Raw genomic sequence first — 24,889 nt, 5'->3', positions numbered from 1 at the left:
AACAAACAAACAAACAAATAAATAAATAAATAAATAAGGAAAAATAATAGAAAACTAGAATGTAGACACTTGGAGATGTGGAAGGTGCATCAGGAAGGGGAAACAAAAGAAAGAAAGGGGTAAAGAGATTGAAAATGATCAAGATATGTTATATGCATGTACCAGTTTCCTAAAGTGAACATCTTTATTCTGTATTACAAACATGCATTAATAAAAGAAAATATATTTGTTACTGGCTCTCTGGAGAGGAGGCTGGGAAGAAGTTAGAATAAAATTCTTTCTTATGCAAACTAAAGAAAAGAGAAATTAGTTGGTGTTTAATTTTAGTCTCCCATATTGTTGCAACTGTCCATCTTCATTCAGGTTAAAGCCAGAATATTCTTGTCACAAATAAAGGATGAGGCATATCTCAGGTCTTTGGATAACATTATCTGAATCAGTGAACTCTCCAATACCTGATACAGAAAGATCGATTCTGCAATTTCTTTATTGGCTTCTCAGAGTTCTTTTTTTTTTTTTTTTTTTTTGGTACTGGGGATCGAACTCGGGTCCTTGTGCTTGCAAGGCAGGCGGTGGAACCACTGAGCTAAATCCCCGGCCCATCTTCTCAGAGTTCTTATTCTTCTTGATAAATGAGAATTAAGTTAATAAGTAAAAATAAATGAGTAAAATTTATAATATCATTACTAAAATATTCAAAAGTGGCACTGAGCTCAGAAATGCAGAGCATTCTGGTTCTAAAATCTCTCTGTTTGCCCTTCACTTGAGGGGTACCTATTAAGAAACTTTCCATAAAATGTATTCACTACTTTTGTTTTGAAAGTTCTTGGGCCAAGTTTTTACAGAGCTTTGGCACCCTTGGGAGAAAAGAGAATAAATTCAAAAATACCAATGACAAATGGGCCATGCTGAGAGCTGGGCCAGAGGAAGTGCTGAGCACACTGTGAGCAACACAGTGTATCAGAGCAATCAGCCATGTTCTTAGAATGTCCACCATTCCCCATGATAGTGAACACACAAGAGCTGGAAGCACAGTGGAGTTAAGGTTTGGGGCAAAGTAACTCACGTCCTCGCAATTATCACTCAGACAGAATGCACATACAAGGCAGCATTATCCGTCCAATCCAGAATGTGGCCAGAGTCCTTGGTTTACTATGAGTAGCAGAGAATGGACAGAGGTTTCCAAATCAAATAACCAATGCCAAAAAAAGGGAATGTCATCATTTTTTTTACCTCCATTTTGGTTGTTGCCAAAATTTACTAATGAGAAATCCAGAGATATCAGGTATGATATACAGACAAATCCTGCACCTAACCTTCAGAGGTTTACCACTTATTTCAACCTAATTTAAATTTAAAACTTGCTTTATTATTTGATGTTACCTATAAAGAATATAAGCAATATTGATATAATATCTAGATACATCAGAAATATCAGCAGGACTAACTTCTTCATTATGTCAGGGGCTTATGAGTACATATTACCAATTACCCTAGTAAGACACAATTTAAAAGAAAGATAGGTAAGTAGGTATTATGACTAAGTAAAATATGGTACTGTATAAAATACTTTGCAATTGCTCTCATTGCTAAGACATTATAATGAATAATTGTAGATTATGTAAATCTACATCAGAAGACTTCTACCATCAGAAGTCTATATAAAAAACTGAGATGGTAATGGTTTATAGACTTAGAATATTTCCAAGGTACTAAAACATCACTATTTCATAGTCTACTTTAAAATAATCAAACATAATAATCACCTCAAAGTCTTTCTGTGTGCCTTTTTTACTGTGTGCCTTTCTACAGTAGACCTGGGTACCCTGTGTTGTTCAAAATAGGTGTTCAGAAATGTGTATTGAAGACTGGTGGTGTGGCGCATACCTGTAATCCCAGCACTCTGGGAGGCTGAGGCAAGAAGGTCACAAGTTTGTGCCCAGCCTAGACAACTTAGCAAGTTATTGAGAGCTTGTGGCAAAATAAAAACTACAAGTTTTGAAAAGGCTAAGGTTCCAGTTCACTATGAAGGATCTGGGTTCAATCCCCAGTACCACCAGAAAGACAGAGAGGAAAGAGAGAGAGGAGGGAGGGGAGGAGGGAGGGGAGGGAAGGAGGAGGAAGAGGAAGAGGAAGAGAAGAGGGAAGCTGAGGAGAGGAAGGGGAGAAGAGGAGGAGAGGGAGATGGGCAAGGAGAGGAAGCAGGGAGACGGAGAGAGGGAATCAATGTGAAAGTCTCCCTTTCAGGACAATTATACCTAATAGGCACTGTGCTGTGTATCTGTCCCCAACAAAACCCAAATTTGTCATCAGGTGATGACATCAGAAATTATAACCGGAACAGTAATCCCCTGCTCTTTTGTTTGTGAACACACTTCTTCTTAGAAAGCTATTAATTTTATTTATATTAATGGAGTGAAGAATTTAACCATATTTGCAGAACCACATCATCACTGAATTTTAAAATGCATAGTTCTTTGTATTTTTACATTTCACCCATAGTTATTTCATTTTCTTTTTTCTTTCATTGTATTCAAAAATAAGCAGCATGAACTCTTCATGAAATTGAGAAGAATTTGTTTTGTGAAGTCATAAGAAGACTTATGTATCATTGGTTAAGTCTTTCATCTTCAAATTAAAATTTGTTATTTAAAGTATGTTTTCAGTTCCTTATATCATGTATCACCTGTTAAAATTCCAATTGTCAGATGATGTATTTTCTTTCTTAGAGAATATCTTTGCTCATGAGGCAATGCTTCTGGGGCTGGGGATGTAGCTCAGTGGCAACACACCTGCCTAGCAAGCACAAGGCCCTGAGTTGAATTCCCAGTACTGGGGGAAAAAAAGACATGAAAAGAAAAGTAGGCAATATTTTTGACATTCAGAAATTTGACTTCTATCTTGATTTGCTCCTACCAAGTTTCAATATTAAATTAGTTGAAGCATATACACTTCTCACTATCATTATTTTTGTGATATTATTGAACATTCATTACTTGGAACAATAAAATTGTCTCAAGCCATATTATATTAACACAAGAGAATTATTAGATTTATGCATGAAATCTGTTTGTTCTTATCATTTCTTAGAGAAAGAAACCATTGTTATTATGTCAGAATGCCCTGAAGTAGATGACCATTCTTACTATATTAATACATGAAGAGTTTCTTTTCATTATGAGTTTCAATAGAAGATTAATGTGAGATTCTTTGTTGATGCATTTATTTAATAAGCTAAAAGAAAAGTAGTTTGGAGACTAATCAAGACTTTATTTGCCTTAGTTTTAGTTATTAAATCATGCTAAATAGAAATGGTACTTATTTTTTAACTATCTAGAAATTACTTCATGTTATAGATATAAATGATGCCTACATTTTGTTCATTGTTTTTATGTAGCATTACCCTGAAAAATACCAATTAGGGTGAAATAAAATCAGGCTATTAATTTAAATACTAATGCATCATTTCCCAAACTATGTTCCAAAAAACACTAGTTCCTCAGAAAATTCACCTTCATTGTGCACATTAGCACACATTTCACGGGGAGGCAGGCCTGAAAAACACTAGATTTATTTGCAGAGCCTTTACCAGGTTAAAACACAGTGTGAGTTTCCAGAAGGACATTTATTATATTGTCCATTCCCTACACATTTCCTGAATATTCTGGACCACAAGCCACAGTCAATTTGTGTGGAACTATTTGAAAATCAGAGTTCTAAGAACTCAGTTTTAGAAATGCATGATAGGAAAAATGAAATATCCATTCCTCCCCTGGTTATCTTGCCAACACTGATTATCACAGAAATAATCAAACTGAAATGCTTTTGCAAAATAGTTTCTTCAATTCCTCTACCATCTAACCATAGCTTACAAAAATTAGCTTTTATGTAATCTGATTTTACCTAAGCATTGACTACAATATTCAACATGACATAACAGTTGATTTTCAAGGGGTGAAAATGTCAGTTTACTCTAACTGATTTTTCATATTCATGTTTGAAAAACTGGCAAATATCAATTAATGACAAATTTAATTTGACATTGGTAGATATAAAGATCTTTGAAGGATTTGAGCATCAATTTTTTCTGATCACTTATTGATGGTAAATGTAAAAGATACAACTTCAATCAGTCAGCTCCCAAGAATCTTTACTTTTAGTAGTCAAATAGTAACAGATTAGGGTAAAACAAAAGTCAGTACTGAAAGTAAATATTTATTCACCCAGGATATGGTCAGATTTATAATGAATATTTTATCTTTATCTATTTCTTTGGATAGAATAAACTGATGAATTTTGAAATTCTGTAGATAACTGATTTCATTTACTTGCTATGGATTTTACCTTAAAAATTGGTTTTCTTTCAAATAATGCCAAGTAAGCATACTGCTTGATTGTGTAATATATAATATAACATTGTTCATGATAAAGTTCCCTATGAGAAATACAACTTTAATTTTAAATAACATGCAGATTATAAACCAACAATATTATTGTTAAATTTTTAATGGCAAAATATTCTCAACTTTTACAAATTTTAATACTTACAATAAATATACTGAATAATTTTTGAACAATAATGAGCTCCACAAAAATACATTTAAACTATTTTGAGCAACCTAGCCATTCATATATTGATATTAACAAGGACCACAATGCTCTATGAATTGTTTAGATTTTTATCCACATAAACCACCAGTGTTTAACTAAATAATTTTTATTGGAAACTTTCAAAGATACTTATTTTCCAACTTGCTTGAAAGAATACTGATAATAAACTAGCCTTTTGTAGATAGCAGTGTTATCAGAACTCCCCTATCTGAAAGTTCTCTGTGTTATGTTCCCGTTTGCCTATCCACTCGAATTCCCCAGATACTGAGCTTTCATGTCCCCCCAACCTTGTCTTCACAGGCAGCTGAGATGTCCTCATGCCTTCTGATGTGCAGCTCTGCTTTCCTCCTGTCTTTCAGAAGTTAACCAGAGGCTTGCCTTAGGCAGCAGCTACAGAGCAATGTTCAGGAGCTTTGTGAGAGGTATTTCCTCTAAGGAGACATTTTTTGCCCTCTTCTAGATTCATAGTTGTGTTCAAGGTAAAATTGGCCCTGCAGAATGTCTGACCTACCAGAAAGTGAAATGTTAATAGATCAAATCACTTCAAAGAATAAGAGATCATATTCACTTCGTGCCCTCGCCTCAGGCTCTATGTGTTTACTTGCAAAACTTCCCATAAAAGATTGCCAGGGAGCTCAGGGTCTAATTTCACAGCATGGCAACTCTTTATTCATGTATCTATTTAGTCCCTATCTGGTTCCAGAGAGGTTTTTTATAACCACTAAGCCTTCACACTTTGTGTATCTGAATCTTCCTTTTACTTTGAAATGCATCTCAACTCCCACCCTTTCTCCAGGTATACATGACCTTTGAGTATGTGCTTTTAAAGTAATTAGGAAAAAATAGTTTGAAACTGGGCTCAGGCTAAAAATTTCATATACATTGTAGTTTTTAGTCCTATAAAAGGCTTCAAATTAAGTATCGCTTAACTGAGTTAAGTGTGAGTTAACTGAGTGAGTTAACTGAGATTCGGAAAAGTTGAACAAAATCCCAAAGTTCTTCTCTTTAGAAGTTGCGACAAAAGAATTTTCACCCAGCCTTTTCTGATTCAAAATCCCTGGTTAGTTCCACAATATTCAATCTTTCAACACAGTCAAAAAGCAAACTAGTCTGTGACATTACATGTTTACATGATCACTCAGAGAAGCTGTCCACAGTTCAAATACAAAATGAGGCCCTGAATCCTTTAAGAAAAGGTTATATTTTTAATCAAAAAAAAATTCTTTATGACCTTGAGATTTTATGTTCTTTAAGAGTTTCCAATCCAGTATGGTACTGTTTTTCCATTTTTTTCAAGTTTTAATATCCTTAACCTCAACTTTAGGCATCTGAACAATTCATTCCCACAAGTTATGCCTTATTTTAATCAATGTGGTTTTGCTTTTTGCTATTCTGTTGGTATTTAAATCAATCATGCCCCTGTTCTAATGTTAACTCTGTAGCCACAGTAAATTGCAAACATAATTATTCACCTATACCCATTAAGTGAGCCATGGACAACCCATTCTACCCACACTGCAGTATATGTTGCATTTGAGTAAACTTAAATGACCACTATTACTCATTGGGAGTTAATTGCTTAGCATCAAATAAAGTTGCTTTTACAACTCCTATAGTAACAGTAAACTAAACAAAGCCACAAAATTTTCTGAAGAATAAACTTTATCTTTATAGCTTGAGTCCATTAAACTTACCACATAAAACATTAAAATGTTCTATAATATTTTTAAATTTTCCTTGGCACATTTTCCTGGTATCTCTACAAGAAATTATACTTGGAACACTTGCTAAGCTTTTTACCAATAAGTCAAATAATCTTCCAGTATCGAGACAATCACAAGAAAGTTTCAAAATAAAAGAATTTCAATTTTTAAAATGGAAGTAACCCGTATCATTTAACTAAATCAAACTGACCTGTTTTCTAATAATGAAATTTTATGTAGCATTTTATTACTTTCAGGAAAGCTACAAAATTCATTAATTTTAAGGTTGTTGACTAGCAAAACATGGAAATAGAGGCTAGCTGGTCCAACTTTTCCAATCTGTGATTACTGCTCTTTTGTCCTGTCAGTTATATTATACATCTGTTTTTGCTAAATGTCACAGGTCTTACCGTCAGTCTGTCCTCTAAATTCTTGCTTAATAAGCTTCCTTTTTCATGCTTTTCAAATTCCATGTTGAAAGAGGAGAGAGAGAGGAGAGAGAGAGAGAGAGAGAGAGAGAGAGAGAGAGAAACAGAGGTTCAGATTCTATGCAGAAAATTATCTGACGTGCTTACATGTGAGATATTGCTGGCCATTCCAAGTTGTGAGAGCCTAGGACACTATCAGAAAGCCCTGGCGATAATTTCTGGTTAGCTAGTGTTTCCATTTATAGATGTTCAAACCCCATCAACAGAGCACTCAACAGAAGTCAGGCAGCTGGCCTTAGATAATGATAAATGTCACTAAATATAAAAGCAATCTCTTAAATGGGAGAATTATCCAACAGGTTGGGTCCCTGAACTAAGAAAGATCTATATGACAAAAGCTACACTAAGAGCTGTTGGAGAAGAAAATATATTTAGGGTATAGACCTAATAAATCAGTTATTAAGGGACAAATATGATAGTCATAAAGCAAAAATGAATCAGCCAGTTTAGTGCTTCCAAATTCTAATTTGTATCCTGGTAGTGTAGGCATGTATGCATTACTGTGAAAATAAAAAATAATATTGCTTAAAAAGAAAGAGCAACTGAATAACAAATTAAATCTGTACCAACACACAACGCATACAGTCAAAGGGTGTTGCCAATTTCATTCCATGGATTACCATGAAGTAAAATTAGTTTTTCTTCATAAAAACTAATATTGATCTTCTTTTACATGGGAAATAAAATTATGACAGAGGAAATAAAATTTATTTTTCCAATGGGACAAATGTTTCCAGAATTCTTTATAAAAATATTACATGACTTAAAGAAAATTAATTGTGCAGCTTAATAGCAGTTAAGTCTCCCTGTATTTTCTAGCAAAACTGATATGTAGTGGCAACAAAAGAATAAAAATGGCTCTTCTTAAAATTTCTTTATTATTAGCTACATAGCTAAAACACATGTCTTTGGTGACTTAAACTCTCAGTCTATGATAAATATCCTTTAACACCATATTTTTATCTTGACTCAAATTTCTTGCCAGCTTTTCCTTCACTACTTTAGAAAACTACACAGAAAATGTGTTGGGAGACTCTGTCCTTCACAGTGACCTCTGTGCACTCTGTGGCCAGGCAGGGTTGGTTGCTCCAATCCATTCCACATCTTGAGGCAAAGGTTGAGGACTTCGGAAGTGAGGCATTTGGTAGGAAAGAAACCTAGTCCTGCTTCAGGATGGTAAATTCAGATTTATAGGCAAAGGGGCTTCCCCTGTGGGCTCCTCTCTGCATTCCAGAAAAAGTATGGTACAGTTGCTGGGAAATGAAAGCCTGGAAAGGTTCATTAGCATGCAAGATTGGTATGTTCAAAAGTAAAGGCAATTATTGAAAATTTATGTGAATGGAACTTGCAAAACTCTCCTAAGACAAATAAATTCATGCTATGGCCACATAAGAAAATTCAGTTCTTGTTCCGCATGCAAGTTTAATGCCTACAGATGAAACCCAGAATTTGGGTAGGAAGAAAAGGAATGGTGTGCATGGTGCAGTTGGCTAGGAGATAAAAAGCCAGGAGTGCCATAGGAGGGGTGTACAGGTAGTGTCCTGAGTACCTGTAATGGATCACTATCATCCTAGGAACAGGCAGACTTTTGAAAAGTAATAAATGAAAATAAAAGATCTGAAATATAATCCCTTTCAGTTAGCAGTATACTTCAGTGATAGAGTGTACCCCTAGCATGCATAAGACTCAATCCCCAGCACTGCAAAAAAAAGAAAAGAAAAAAAGTGCAATCCCTAGAGATCAGTCTTCAACAAACGGACAATGTAGGCATAGAAAAAGACACAGGTATTTGTAAACAGCACACTTCCTGAACTCCCCATGTCCCAGTTATGGTTTGTAGACTTTCTATATTATTTCAATTAATTCTTAAAAACACTCTAAAAGGTAGTAACTATTATTTTGCCTATCATCATGTATCACACCCAAAATTCAAATATTGAATCCCTAATTCCCCAATACCTAAAATAGGACTGTATTTAGATTTAGGTTCTTTAAAGGGGTAGTCAAGGTTAAACAAGGTCATTAAAAGGGGCCCTAGTCCAGTGTAATGGGTGTCTTCATAAGAAGAAGAAATTAGGATGCCAGTCTTTCTCTGGGGGAAGATGATGAGGAGACTCAGTAAGCAGACAGCTGTCTACAAGTCAAGCGGTGACCTTGGAACACCTTGATTATGGGCTTTTGTCCTCCAGAAGAGTGACGAAATAAGTTCTGTTGTCAAATTGCTCAGCCTGAGCCAGGCGCAGTGACATAGGCCTAAATCCCAGCAGGCTGGGAGGCTGAGGCAGAAGGATCACAAGTTCAAGCCCAGCATGGGCAAGTTAGCAATTTAATGAGACCCTGTCTCAAAAAAGTTTTAAAAAGAGAGGAGAGGAAGCTCCCCCACCGCCATCCCATGCTCCTAGGGCAGAGAAGCTGAGCCAGTCCAAGCACCCGGAAGGAAGCTCCCCCGCCACCATCCCAAGCTCCTAGGGCAGAGAGGGTGAGCTGCTCGGGTGCCAGAGGCACACACCCCCCCCCACCCCGTGGAAATGAGAAGACACATAAACAAGCCTCAAAAACAGACTTCTGGATCACCTACAGCAACCCCAAAGGGAAACGAGATGGAACAATCTGATACTCAACTACCTGGACTCTCTGAACAGGTGACAAAAGAGGATCTGGGAAAAATGAAATCAGAAATAATTACTCAGATAACAGCAAAGATTGTGCTCATGGTGCAAGACATGATTAATAAATCTAGAGAGGACACAGATAAAAAAAAATAGAGGATCTGAGGAACATAATGGAATCCCAACATAGGAAACAGATGGAATCCATAAAACAGATGCAAACAGATTTCCAGGAGATTAAAAACTCCATCAAAAGTCTGCACAGCAGAATGAACCAATGTGAGGATAGAATTTCAGATATAGAAGAAAAGATTGCAATTAGTGACCAGGAAAAGAAAAATTGCTTTAAAATTGTAAAGGAACATGAGAAATCAATCCAGCAGCTGCTAAACAATGCAAAGAAGAATAACATAAGACTGATTGGAGTCAATGAAGAAAGAGGAGAGAGTGCAGATGACATCAAAGAAACTGTTCACAGAAGTGATGGCAGAAAACTTCCCAAGGAGGGGAAAAGAACTTGACATACAGATAAGTGAGGCTTATCGGACTCCAGCTAGGCTTGATCAAAAAAAATCTACACATAGGCGTATAATAGTTAGGATTCCAGAAATCCAACAAAAGAACAAAATTCTACAAGCAGTGAGAGAAAAGAAGCAAATCACATACAAAGGAAAGCCCATCAGAATCACAGCAGACTTCTCAATGCAAACCCTCAAGGCAAGAAGAGCTTGGAGTGATGTATTTCAAGCCCTAAAGGAAAACAGCCTCCAACCCAGATTGATGTACCCTGCAAAACTAGCTTTCAAAATTGATAGAGAAATAAGATACTTTCATGATAAAGAGCACCTCAGGAACTTCATGAATACCAAATCGGCACCCAAAAAATTTTAGACAGTACCCTAGGAAAAAACAATGAGGATCACAACCCCAGGAAACCCAGCAGAATGAATCCATTGGGTGTGACAAATTAAATGCAAAGGGGGAGAATCCAACAAAAAGAAAAAGTCATGACAAGGCTTTTAATACTTTTAACTTCATCTCCCTAATGAGTGTATAATTCAATCTTGTTATTGTACTGATTAGTATTTTTCTAATTCTAGAGTTGCACATCTTTCCTTGTGCTATACTGGCTATTTATCATCTTCTTATGTGTACTTTTTACTAGGGTTGTCTATTAATGAGCTGTAAGAGTTCTTTATATATTCTGGTCACAGGTTATATGCATTGTAAATATGGTCTGTTTAAGACTACTTTTCATTTTAATGATGTCATTTAAAGTTCTAAATTTTGATGGAATCTCATTTATCAATTTTTTTTTCATTTATACATCATGTCTTTTGTGTCCTAGGTAGTTCTTGCCTACCCTGAATTCATAAACATTTTCCCTTATAATTCCTTCTTAAAGTTTTATACTTTTAGGCTTTCATATTTAGGTTCATAGATCCCTTCAAGTTTTTTTTATGTATGGAAATAAAAGGTTGAGGTTAATCTTTTTATGTACAGATACCAGGTGTTCTAGTGCCATTTGCTGAAAACACTATCTCTTCCTCAGCTCTTGAATTGAGTTTATATTCTATAAAATGCTAATGTTAAATAATCTTTCAAAACTTAGTGGACCATATATGTGTGGTTCTATTTCTAGATTCTCTGTTTTATTCAAATGGCCTATATGTCTTTCCTTACACCAACACTGCCTTGATTACTGTAGCTTTAGAAGAAGTCTTAAAATTGGGCACTAAACATCTTCCAACACTGTTTTTGTTTTTTGTTTTCTTTTAACTTTCCTAGGTCCTTTGTACTCCTACATAACTTCTAAATTTCAATATCCAATTCTTAATTTATAGCAAGTATACACAGACCTGAATTTTTATATATACCCTGTGTTTTCTAATCCTGCTAAATTCAAATACAAGTTCTAGGGACTCCTAGAGATTTCTTAGTATTTTCTCTGTAGATGATCATTTCATCTACATATAAAGATTTTGCTTCTACCTTGCCAATCCTATCCTAATTGTGTCATTTTATTGCCAGACTATTTTGTTGGGGCCTAGGTTTCAAAGTTTAATGAATAGACAAAGAGTAAGCATATCTGCCCTTGTTCCCCACCTTAAGGAGAAAGCATTGTATCTTCTCCACTCATATAAGGCATTCTCGCTGGAAGTATGGAGTACATGTCTTTGATCTGTTGAGAAGTTTCTGTTCTACTTCTAGTCTCCTGATAGCTTTTACCATGAACAGCTGTAGAATTTAGTCCAATACTCTTTCTCCAACTAGTGACAGGATCATATGGTTTTCTCCTTTCCTCTGTTAAAATGATGACTTTTGGGGGTGGATCTTCCAATGCTGAACCAACACTGCCATCCCTATAACAAAACCACTTTCTACATCCTGCCTGATCTGTCTTCTAATAGTTTGTTTTGTTCAACAAATTTCTATCTATGTTCATACATTTTTTTTTATTATCTTTATCCAGTTTTAGGATTAGCACAATGTTGAGTTCCTAAAATGAGGGGAGAAGTGTTTCTTCTTTTTTCTGCTTTAATTATTTGATATAATTTATCAGTTAAAATGTATATGAGCCTGCTGTTGTCATATAGGCAGGTTTTCAAGCTAGGAATATACTTTCTTTAATAGGTGCTATTCAAATTTTATATTTCCTCCAGAGTTAGTTTCATTAATTTGTCATCCAAGGTACTTCTTAGAAGTTGTCAAATTTATTTCAAAAACGATTTTTGTAACATGCTTTCTATACCCTTTTAAATTCTGTAAAATCTGTGGTAATGTCTCCGAGATCTTGATATTGTAATTTAAAAAATGTATAATTGATACTGTGTAACAGGAAGAAAAGGTCTAAAGGAGCAGGGGAAGTAGGAGGGGTAGGAGAAAGGAAAAAAGGGAAAAGAAAAAATATGAGGAAAGGAAAAAAAATGGAAACAAAGTCTTTGCAAATAGGGAAGGGTGGAGGGGGTGAAGGGAGGGCAAGGGAAGGGGGGAAAAAAAGAACCAAGATACTCATGTACAAGATCCCAGTGATGAATGTAACTATATTTTATACCTAAAATGTACCAATAAACTTAATGGGAAAAAAAAAATAATACATATGAAAAAAAAAAGAGAGAGGAGAAGGGAGGAGATGTAACTCAGTGAGAAGGCTCTGGGTTGAATCCCCAGTACCTGAAAAATAAAAAAACATACCACTGGGTCTGTGGTATTCACCATGGCAGTCCTACAAATGAATACACCAATTTCAGTAATGAAAAAACAAAACTCACCTACACAGACAGCAAATGGCAATGAGTCCCCAACCCTGAGCTTCTTTCTGGCCACTGCATATGTTATACTGTGTACCTCTATACAAACCATTTCTTCCTCGATATAACAGGATGAGCAGGTAAACTGTACCAGCACTGCATGCAAATATTGTATACTCTACTCATTCTCTGAGATATGCTTTGATACATTTTTTATATCATTTAGGCACAGGAGCTTTTCTTAGGTAAGTTATACCTATGCAGAGGTTGGTTCTTATCCACTTATTGTCAAACAGAAAAGAAGCTGAGCCTCACAGGTCCTCTTTCTGTTTGTCCATCAAAGAAGCATAGTCTTCCCCTGGGGTCTTTCTTCCTGAAGCTTCTTCCCCAGTGACTCTACCCGAAATAGCAGGCCCATCCCACCCCATCCACTCATTTGCTACTTTCTTCTTCATAGCCATTATCATCATTGGTGTTAAATTATTTCATATTACATTTTAATGTTACTCCTGTCTCCTTATTTGTAGATTGTCTTCCTTGCTAGAGTACAAGCACTAAAGTATATTTTATTCATGACTTTATTCAAGCAGTTAGAACATAGCAAAGATAAATACTCATAAAAGAAACACGGTAGGAGGAAAGGGGCAGAAAGAAGAAAATGACAGAAGAAAGAAGGAAGGAAGGACAGAAGGAAGGAAGGAAGGAAGGAAGGAAGGAAAAGAAAGGGGGGGGGATTTACCAAATGAGAAATAAGGCATTTAATAATACATTCTTATTTATAACACTTGGTTGGAAACAGGATAATATATATTACCCAGCATAATCTATATTACAGATTAATACCATAATAATTGTTCAAGACACTGATTGTATTCAAACATATTACAGGAAAAGAGAAACAGTTAAGAAGCAGATAGTTTTTGGATTCATTTGTAAATTCTTCTTCTTTCTGAGTCATTTCAAGCAAATTACCTCATTCTTAAGCATTTTTTCAGTTCCTTTTCTGTTAAATGAAACAATAGTACAAACCTCCTAGTGTTATTATAAGTGATTGTGGTAATGTGCACAAAGAACTTAGCTCCTGTCTAAGATCAAGCAGGTTGTTAGTAAGAATGTGTGCCATTATTTCCCTGGGCTAGATGATACTAGTCTAGAAAATATTTACTTCAGAGACAGAACCAAAGTCCTAGAAAACATGGTACAGAAATTAATATTTTTAAGTCACTTCCCTGATAGGGGACACATATTTATAGTATATAAAGAACTTGTGGCGACCAGCGAGAAGATGAGACCCCTCGACATGCCCACCAGCAATCAGCTTAGCCTCACAGGCTGAGAGGTCCTTGGCCCTCTGGAGCCCCGCTCTGTCCGGCTCCCCACATACCACTGAAACCAACAAGATGGTGAGGACTCCTTCTCATGCCCACTGGCAACCAGCTTAGCCAGACAGGAGCCTGCAGCAACCCCCAACCCCGCATCCGGCCTCCTGGCTGTGCTGCTACCTGGTTCCACATTACAGAGGCACAGGGGGCATAAAGGCCATTGTCCTGAGCTGCAGAAGTGAACAGCCAATAGAGGGCCTCTCTCAGGCTCCTGAAGCCCAGTGGAAAAGTGAAGAGAATCTCTGTAATAAAGGCACACCAGACCACTGTACTTGATAATTTGGAGGGATCATCACTTCCCATCAGAACATGGACTATCTTCAGGGGAAGGGCAGCTGGAACCTGCAGTAGAGCCTTGCAGAGTTCAACCCTGCTCAGGAGGTCAGGGAGCTCAACTTGGGACTTGCAGCCAGATATCTGTCTGAATTTCACAGGTCTGTGACTGGCTTGCTGAGACTCACTGACTTATTATCTGCACACTGCTGATCACATTGTCTATTATGACTGCAGAGACATACCCTTTTACTTTTTATATGTTATTTTCAAAATTTTTTTTTTGCTCTTATTTTTAATTTTTATTTTTTTCTTTGTCTACTCTTTTCAAATTTTTATCTTTCTTTTTTCTTTTCTCTTTTCTTTCTCTCTCTCTCTCACTCATTCCCTTGCTATCCCACATTGGTCTTCATCTCCCTTGGTGTTTCTATTCTAGCCCTAATTCTTATTTCTTCTTTATTTTTCTTTTCTTCTTTTGTTCCTTCTCTCACCTGTGTCCTCTGGCCTCACTGCTAACCTTCTCCTATCCTTCTACCTACCTATCCCTCCCTCCCCAACTCCTTCTAACTCCCCATTCCGAAGGGTAAAGTTACTACATTGAAGAGTTTATTCACTATAAACATATGTTGGGTTGGTCCTCGATTTTGATTTAATTCACACAGTGAAAGGTGATAGATTAATACCTACCACAAATTGTCATTTTCTAAGATGTACATGATGCCATGGTGTTGCTGATTGTATCACTTGGGCTAAGATGTTTTGATTGATCTAATCAGTTGTCCTTCCTGTTATAATGAAAATGAGACAGCCTCCGAGCCATTAGAGACTCAAAACTTAAACACCAGCTATATTTGGAAGACATCTCTGAGAAGCAACCATTCCATAAGGGTTCTAAATACAAGCAACAAAGATACTTACAATAAGCAACTTAAAAGTATCAACCCAGGAATTAAACCAAGGACAGTACTAAAAACGAAAATGAGAAGACATTTAAGTAAGGTTCAAATTCAGACTTCCACCACACCAAAGGCAAATTCTGGGGGAAACAAGGTGAAAAAGTCTGATAATGAACCACCTGGACACCCTGAACTGATAGCACAGAAAGAAACAAAAACAGATGAATGAGGCTCTAGAAATATTCAAAGCAGAAATAATCTCCCAGATAACTACAGAGATGGTGAGCAGAGTGAAAGACATGATTAGAGGCTCTAGAACAAAAACAGATAAAAAAAAAAATAGATGAGCTCAGAAACATGCTGGAAGTCATGAATGTCCAGCATAAGAAAGAAATGGAATCCATGAAACAGATTCAAACAGATATTCAGGAGATTAAAAACTCCATTGAAAGCATGCAGACAAGATTAAGGAAATCTGAAGATAGAATATCAGATATACGACACAGGATTACAGTTAAGGACCATGAAAACAGAGATCTCTTCAAAATAGTAAGGGACCACAAGAAATCAATCCAGCAGCTGATAGATGATGCAAAGAACAACAACATAAGACTGAGAGTAGTCCGTGAAAAAACAGGAGAAAGTACAATTGACCTAAAAAAAAACTGTTCACAGAAGTAATAGTAGAAAACTTCCCAGACGGAAGTGGAGAATTGGACATACAGATAAGTGAGGCATACAGAACTCCACCCAGCCATGATCAAAAACCATCTACACATAGACATAAAATAGTCAAGATCCCAGAAACCCAACAGAAGAACAAAATCCTACAAGCAGTTAGAGAAAAGAAACAAATCACCTATAAAGGAAAGCCCATCAGAATCATGGCAGACTTCTCAACACAAACACTCAAATCAAGGAGAGCCTGGAGTGAAGTATTTCAAGCCCAAAAGAACATAACTTACAACCTAGACTGCTGTATCCTGCAAAATTTTCTTTCAAAATTGATGGGGAAATTAGATACTTCCACAACAAAGAACACCTGAGAACATGAACACCAAACCAGCACTCCAAACAATTCTAACAATATCCGGGAAAAAGACAATGAAGGTCACAACTCCATGAGGCCCAATAGAGGGAAGCCACCACGCAAGGTAAGAAACTAAAGTGAAAGGGGGAAAGAATAAGAAATAAAAGAGCCAACAACAGCAAAACATCATGACAAGGATGAGTCAAAATCTACCAATTATAACTCTCAAAGGTAATGGCCTCAATTCACCAATCAAAAGAAATAGACTGACAGAATGGATTAAGAAGCAAAATCCAGCAATTTTCTGTATACAAGAAACACACCTAACTCAAAAAGAAATTCATAGACTGAAACTAGCAGGATGGAAAACAGTTCTCCACACAACAGAAGCCCAGAAAAAAAGCAGGGGTAGAAATCTAATTTGCAGACAAAGCAGATTTCAAACCAAAACTAATTAAGAGAGACAAAGATGGTCACTACATCCTTGTGAAGGGAATGATCCAAGAGGAAGAGATGACAATCCTAAATATATATGCACCAAATACGAATGTCCCCAACTATACAAAACAAATATTAATGGACATAAAAAATCAAATAAGCACTAATACAGTTGTAGTGGGAGACTTCAATACCCCACTATCACAAATAGAAAGATCACATAGACAAAAAATTGACAATGACATTCTAGAACTGAACCAAGCTATTGAATAAATGGACTTAATAGATGTTTACAGAGTGTTTCACCCCACAAAATCAGAATACACATTCTTTTTGGCTGCACACGGGTCATTCTCCAAAACAGACCATGTGCTAGCTCATAGGACATGTCTAAGTAAATTTAAAAGAATTGAAGTTACCCCCTGTATATTATCAGACCATAGTGCAATAAAATTGGAGGTCAATAACATAAGAAACTGCAAAACTCCTACAAACACATGGAAATTGAATAACATCCTCCTGAACAACCAATGGGTCACAGATGAAATTAAAGAAGAAATTAGACAGTTTCTACAAGTAAATGACAATGCCAGTAAAACATACAGGAATCTATGGGACACAATGAAAGCAGTTCTACGTGGGAAATTCATAGCGGTGAATGCACATATTAGGAAAACAGAGAACTCGGATAAATAACCTAATGCAGAACCTCAAGCTCCTAGAAAAAGAAGATCATAACAAACACAAAGCCCATACAAGAGAGGAAATTATGAAGATCAGAGCAGAAATCAATGCAATGGAAACTAAGAAAACAATACAAAAAAATTAATGAATCATAGAGTTGGTTTTTCAAAAGAATAAATAAAATCCTTATCAAAAAAAGGAACAAAAAGGCTCAAATCCATGCAATTAAGAACAAAAAAGGTGAAGTCACAACAGACCCAGCAGAAATCCAGAGGATCATCAATACCTACTTCAAGAACCCGTACTCTAATAAAATGGAAAACACAGAAGAAATGGACAGATTTCTAGATACATATGAATTGCCAATGTAAATAAAGATATAGAAATTCTAAACATTCCAATTACAATGAGTGAAATTGAAAATATAATAAAAAATTTACCAACAAAGAAAAGCCCAGGTCCTGCTGGCTTCACTGCTGAATTCTATAAGACATTTAAAGAAGAACTATCACCATTACTCTTTAAACTCATCGAGGAAATTGAAAGGGAAGCAAGGCTTCCAAATTCATTCCTGGAAGCAAGTGTTACTTTGATTCCAAAACCAAGGAAAGAACCAACCCAAAAGGAGAACTACAGGCCAATCTCCCTAATGAACATAGATGCAAAAATCCTCAACAAGATACTGGCAAACAGAATACAGAGGGTCATCAAGAAGATCATACATGCTGACCAAGTCGTATTTATCCCGGGGATGCAACGATGGTTCAACATATGTAAATCAATAAATGTAATATTCGATATTAACAGAGTTAAGGACAAAAATCATATGATCATCTCAATAGATGCAGAAAAAGCATTCAACACAATCCAACACCAATTCATGATAAAAATGCTACAGAAAGTTAGCATGGAAGGTGTTTATCTCCACTTGATTAAGGCTATCTATGAAAAATCAACAGCCAACATCATACTAAATGGTCAAAAACTGAAAACTTTCATGCTAAAATCAGGAACAATACAAGGATGCCCACTATCACCACTCCTGTTCAATATAATTCTGGAAACATTAGCCATAGCAATTAGAAAAGAGAAAGAAATAAGAGGAATAAAGACAGGAAAGGAAGAAGTTAAACTGTCATTTGCTGATGATATACTTTACATAGAAGATCCAAAAGTCTCAGCCAAAGGACTTCTAGTCCTAATTGACAGATGCAGTAGAGTAGCTGGATATAAGGTCAACACTCAAAAAACAATTGCCTTCTTATACACAAGTAGCACACTCACTGAGAGAGAAATTAGGGAAACAATTCCTTTTACAATAGCATCCAAAAAAATGAAATATCTAGGAATCAATCTAACAAAGGAAGCAAAAGACCTCTACATTGAAAACTACAGCACTCTGAAAAAGGAGATCGAGGAGGATATAAGAAAATGGAAAGACATACCTTGTTCCTGGGTAGGAAGAACCAATATAGGGAAAAATGGTCATACTTCCAAAACTACTATATAGATTTAATGCAATACCAATTAAAATTCCAACAATATACTTCACAGAACTAGAGAAAACAATCCAAAAATTCATTTGGAACAAGAAGAGACCTAGAATAGCAAAAGCAATTCTAGGCGACAGAGACATGGCTGGGGGTATCACAATCCCCAACTTGAAACTATACTACAAAGCTATTGTGATAAAAACAGCATGGTACTGGCAAAGGAACAGACCCAAGGATCCGTGGAATAGATTAGAAGATGCAGAAACAACTTCAGACATACTCAGCCACCTCATCTTTGACAAAGGAGCCAACCACCTTCATTGGAGGAAAGATAGCCTCTTTAATAAATGGTGTTGAAAAAAAATGTTTTTCAATCTGCAAAAGATTAAAACTAGACTCATACCTATCACCATGCACTAAACTAAGATCAAAGTGGATTAAAGATCTAAATATTAAGACAGAAACACTAAACTTGCTGGAACATAAGTTAGGTAGAACTCTTGAAGACTTTGGCATAGGAAAAGACTTTATGAACAAAACCTCAGTAGCACAGGAACTAGCACAAATAATCAACAACTGGGGTCTCATCTTATTAAAAAGCTTTTGCACTGCAAGAGAAACCACCAACAGAGCTAACAGACAACCTACAATGTGGGAAAAAAATTTTAGCAGCTGTGTCTCAGACAAAGGTCTACTATGTAGAATATATAAAGAACTGAAAAAAAATCAGACCCCTCAAATTCAAAGACCCAGTTCAAAAATGGGAATCTGAAATGAACAGACATTTCTCAGACAAAGAAGTAAAAGTAAATATATGAAAAAATGTTCAACATCACTAGTTATTCGAGAGATGCAGATGAAAACAACACTGAGATTCCACCTCACTCCACAAAGAATGGCTATCATAAAGAAATCATCCAATAACAAATGCTGGTGGGGGTGTGGGGAGAAAGGAACCCTTCTCCATTGTTGGTGGGAGTGCAGACTGGTGCAACCACTGTGGAAATCAGTATGGAGATACCTCAAAGAACTAGAGCTAGAAGTCCCATTTGACCTAGCTATTCCCCTGCTGGGTATCTTCCCCAAAGAATTGAAAGAATCATACCACAGTGATATATGTGCACCCATGTTTATAGTGGCACAGTTTGTAATAGCAAAAGCTTGGAAACAGTCTAAGTGCCCATCAACTGGAAACTGGATAAAGAAGATGTGGTTTTTTTAATAAAATGGAGTACTACTCAGCCATAAAGAACGAGAAACTAGAGACATTTATAGCTAAATGGATGCATATTGAGGCCATCCTCTTAAGTGAAATAAATAGGACACACATGTGTAAATACCGAATAGTTTCTCTAGTGTGAGAAACTGAAAGTGTAAATAAAGGTTAAAATGATTAAAACGAATAATTGATAATTTGAAATACGAAGAAAAGGTCAAAGGGATAGAGGAAGTGGGAGGGGAAGGGGAAAGGAAAGAAGAGAAAGGAAAAATTATGAGAAAAGAAAAAAATGGAAACAAAGTCTATGTAAATAGGGCAGGTTGGAGGGGGTGAAGGGCACTCAGGTAATGGGGAAAAAAATAAGAACCAAGATTCGTCATGTACAGGTACAAGATCTCAATGATAAATGTAAATGTACTGTATACCTAAAATGTATCAATAAAAGAAATCAAGCAAAAAAAAAAAAAGCACTTTTATCCAGAATAAAAAGTAACTCAATCAGAAAACATCTCATTGTGAGATATTTCTCCAAAGAAGACAAATAAGCAACAAGCACATGAAACAATGCTCATTGTAATAGTGATTGGGGAACATAAGTCAAAGCTGTGAGCCAAACACTTAAAAAATATGAGGTTACAATAGAGCCCAGGGATGTAGCTCAGTGGTTCCATCACTTGCCTCTTAAGCACAAGGTCCTGAGTTTGATTTCCGGTACCAAAAAAAAAAAATGAGGTTACAAACGTTGGCAATGATGCAGAGCAAGTGGAGCCCTGACACCTTGCCCTGGACATTGTAAAGCAGTAGAGACTCTACAGAAGACAGAGCAGCGATTCCTCCACAAGGTGTTCACAGAATCACCATGTGACCCAGCAGTTCAACTTCCAGGTTTACCAAAAGAGAAATGAAAATGTTTCCACAGAAAAATTTCTCTGAAAATGTTCATGAAGCAATTATTCAAAGTAGGCAAAAAGTGGAAACCACACATGTCTATCAACATCTGAATGGTGACACAGGCATTTACATCAATATAGGGAAATATTATTCAGTAATAAAAAGGAATGAAGTATTATTATACAAGCACATGGAAGAAAATACAATAAGTGAAAGCAGCCAGTCACAAGAGGCCACATATTACATGATGAACTTATAAGAAATATTCAGAATGGGCAAATCTATAGAAACAAAAAGATCATACCTAAAAAAAAAAAAAAAAAGAAAAGATCATTCCTGCTTTCCAGGGGCAGGGACAGGAAGGCAGAAGAGGAGCTAATAAGTACACAGCTTCTTTTGGGGTAATGAAAGTGTTCTGAAGTTAGATACTGAGGATGACTGCACACCTCTGTGAACACACTCAAAACCAGTGGATGATATCTACACCTGAAAACAGTGGGATTTATGGTATGTAAATTATATATCTCAATAAAGGTATTTTTTAAATTAAAAGAGAGATATCCATAATTTTTCTCTAGGCTAGAAATTCCTTTTCTTTACCCAGGGATACAATGTGTGCAATGGATCTCTCCAAACAGGAAATTAAAAATCTGTTCTTCAGGGCCAAGCAAGAACTCTGTTCAAAAGCAAAGCAAACAGGGACTTTCCCTTGGAGGCCTGGCTCCACTCCTTTGTAGCAGTGCCACACGCTTACTGAATATGTAGCTTGTGCTCTTGTGCTTGTATTAGAAACAGGACAAAAGTAAAGTTTGCACTATTAAAACTGCTTGTTCATTGCCTGGGCCATTTTCATAGTGATTTACCCACACCTGCAATTCAGTGAACTTTCTATTGCTCTTTGCAACAAAAGCACAGGATCTTCTGCTGCAACCTCCAGGGACAGACAATGCACCCATAGGGGGTAAAAAACAAAAGCAGTTTGTCTTTGAAAGAACCCTGACCCAGGATCCTCTGCACTGTGTGCTCCAAGCACCTTCTTACTAAGACAGGGCCTGTTCTGAGACAGCTGATGCTTTCACATGGGCTGCTCATCCCTGCACATGGCCTGTCCAGGACATGGACACCATATGCTTTCCACGAGTTAAGTTAGAAGCCATGTAGCCTGCATGCTCATTTAGCGGGGAGCAAATGCTGCATGCTGCACACATCTCTGGAAGCCGTTCCCTGTCCCAAGAACTATATCTGGAGTCCAGCTTCTGCTGGCACTCAAGGGCCAAAGCAAAGATAGTTTGCACAGAGAACGATGCTCACATGAACAGCTAACTTCTGATCTGCCGGGGCTGCTTTTCATTCTGTCTTTAACCTTACACCTCTGTTCCATTTCATGATCACATCACGGGGTGGGGGTGAGGAGTGCACTGAAGAACAAAATACAGAGACCCAAACCAGGTGTGTGGCACATGCCTGCAATCTCAGCACTCTAAAAGACTGAGGCAGGAGGATTGTAAGTTCCTGTCCAGACTGGACAACTCAGCAAAACCCTGTCTCAAAATAAAAAATGAAAAGGTCAGGAGTTGAAGCTCAGTGTGAAGGCCCCAGTTTCGATCCATACTACCAGAAGAAAAAAAAATACAGAGACCCAGAGAATGCTTCCCACCTCCTCCTACTTGCCTAGCACCCCTACCTGAGTCTTTATCAGCTTTGACATCTTCAAAGCTTAGTAGCAGCTGCCAGCCCTCTGAGGGACTCCAGCTCTCACCATCTTGTCTGTGTGGATAGCCAGCAGGCAGGGAAGCACCAGGAGACTTATACCTTCTCATCACTGCCATGTTGACAGTGACCCTCTGGCTTCCACAGGCCAGCAACAGGCAAGTTGTATATGCTGCAGGCCCAGAGCTGGTGAGAAGAGAGCATCGGTAGAGCAATTTCTTACTGTTGGATGTGTCACTATATAATAAACATTTTTGTAAGTCAAAACTGCCAAAAATATACAAAAGCAAACACACAAATATCACTCTGTGAAAATTATGTTAATGACAGCTTGACAAATGTATACCTTTATAATTACTACTCTTCAGTGAAAAGCCTTTGCTATTGGGATATGATGTTTTTGATTACCTCTGATATTATCTTAACGCTTATTTTTGTTCTGGGTGATATCTTTAAATGACTTCCAGTCGACATGAGGGACATGCTCTTCATAAAACCACTTTGAGGTACAGCATTTGTTTGAAGTATTAGAAAATATTTTAATCAGATGAGAACTACCACAATTATTACTCTTTTTAAATGTGTACATCTGAAAAATACAAACTTTTATCAAAATTTGTGGAAGAAAATAAAATATGAGAGCTTGAAAATATTAATACTATCAATATTGGTAATTTCTAAATAAAAATCATTTGGTTATGAAACTAAATTCATCCCTCTAGAGTCTGTCTATAAGATCTAACCACAAACAGTTGGGAATCCAAGCCCAGCTTATTTCTTTTCCTCAACTATGCTTTAGTTTGCATTTTTAATTCTCAGTGTATTTTTTCTTATTCATGGTGATATTCACAGAGGTGTGTGATTGAATAGGTTTTTGCTCTTACACATGCACTTGATATATTTACAGTTCTTTTGAAGGGTAGATATGCTCCCTAGTCCTCCCACACACACAATTACTATTTCAGGAGTGAAGACAATAAACCCAGTTAAAGAAGTAAGGCTTTAAGATAAAGAACTCAAATAGAATCAAAATGTATGCTTCTATCTTCAGAAAAGAACTCTGGATTAAAAGTTTCCTGTGTCTCTATAGCTCAATCAAAGCAACCAGATTCAGCATTATCGCTCACCCCTCCCTTAAGCCCAGCAGCTTAGCTGTCCTGCCTACGTTGACACGACAGATCACTGTCCCGAAAGTAACAGCACTGTGCCCTTTGAGACAGCAGACCCAGCATATATTTTCAGTTTTATCAGTAGTTCCAAAGCAGCCTGCACACACAGAAAGAACACTTACCTCTTAACTGACTTGGAAGGCGCCTGCAGGGACAGTAATCCATTAGAGAGGTCACCAGCCACATTCCCAGAGCAGCTGACCCTGTCAGTCTTTGGAAAATACTGTTTACTCTGAAACTAATATTGGATACCAGCAGAAGAGACAGGCACTAAATTAAAAAAAAGAGAGAGAGAGGCATAAGCCTCTTCCCCACTGAGACCATTTCTCAAAAAAAAAATCATTGCTAAGTTTCCTCAAGTGATTTTTTATAAGAACATCACAGCTATAGTAAGGATTTGGAGTCAAGTATTAAAAAAATTTTGCAATATATCCAACTATCTACTTTTCAGGGCACTGAGGAAAATTCTTTAAGGTTTCTGAAGGACATAAGTGTAGAGTTGTAAACAGTTGCTAACAACAGAGTTACTCTTCTATTTGTATTGAGTGGATTTTTAAAATAGAATTGAAAAGTTCTTCTGAAATGGAATGGCAGTTACTCCAGAGGAACAAAGCCAGAATTGTCCAGTAAATGGCCCGTGTCAAGGCCAAACAAACCCCACCACCAGGCAGGCCCGCTGCCTGCGTCCCACCAGCAAGAATGTGCTCAGACTGCAACCCCACATTTCCCCCAGGACACACTGCTCAAAGCCTCTGTGCAAGGGGACCCAACTTCAGGCTCTGGGCCACCAGGAGGCCCCATTTCGACCATGACCCAAGTTGGGCTCAAAGTTAAAAAAAAAAAATCATCACCCCTTTATTTGATTGTCTGTGGAAATATATGTCATCCTGAGTGCCAAAACCATCTCCCCTGTAAAAGTGGGCAACTATGGGGTAACTATGTAACTATGCTTTCTGAGAAAGATACATTGTAACTATAGCCACTGCTGTAATACAAACTCACTAGAGCAAGGCAATCTCAGAAAGCCCTGCCAAATCTCCTG

The 24,889-nt window shown here is 36.9% G+C and overlaps 1 protein-coding gene across 3 annotated transcripts in view; it reads right to left on the bottom strand.

Annotated features, from left to right (window-relative positions):
- The window catches only part of Mlip (muscular LMNA interacting protein), a 297,907-nt gene extending 273,557 nt beyond the window's left edge, over positions 1-24,350 (bottom strand). Inside the window, exon 1 of one of the 3 annotated variants that reach the window (XM_087195995.1) lies at positions 23,970-24,350. Coding sequence is in view for 2 of the 3 variants with exons in the window: in XM_087195985.1 (XP_087052111.1) it covers positions 6,725-6,787 (63 nt within the window). In the remaining variant the exon portion in view is untranslated. Of the gene's footprint in view, positions 1-6,724; positions 6,927-23,969 lie in introns of those variants that run through there. The other 2 variants (XM_087195985.1, XM_087195993.1) reach the window with 2 other exon arrangements.
- Positions 24,351-24,889: the final 539 nt, after the last annotated feature.

The sequence above is a fragment of the Heterocephalus glaber genome, unplaced genomic scaffold (assembly GCF_053883595.1).
Source record: "Heterocephalus glaber isolate CG9 unplaced genomic scaffold, H.glaber_assembly_v1.0 deba00001610, whole genome shotgun sequence".
In the NCBI taxonomy this organism is placed as follows: domain Eukaryota; kingdom Metazoa; phylum Chordata; class Mammalia; order Rodentia; family Bathyergidae; genus Heterocephalus; species Heterocephalus glaber.
The sequence above is the reverse complement of the archived record's forward strand: the minus strand, read 5'-3'. Positions and strand labels throughout refer to the sequence as shown.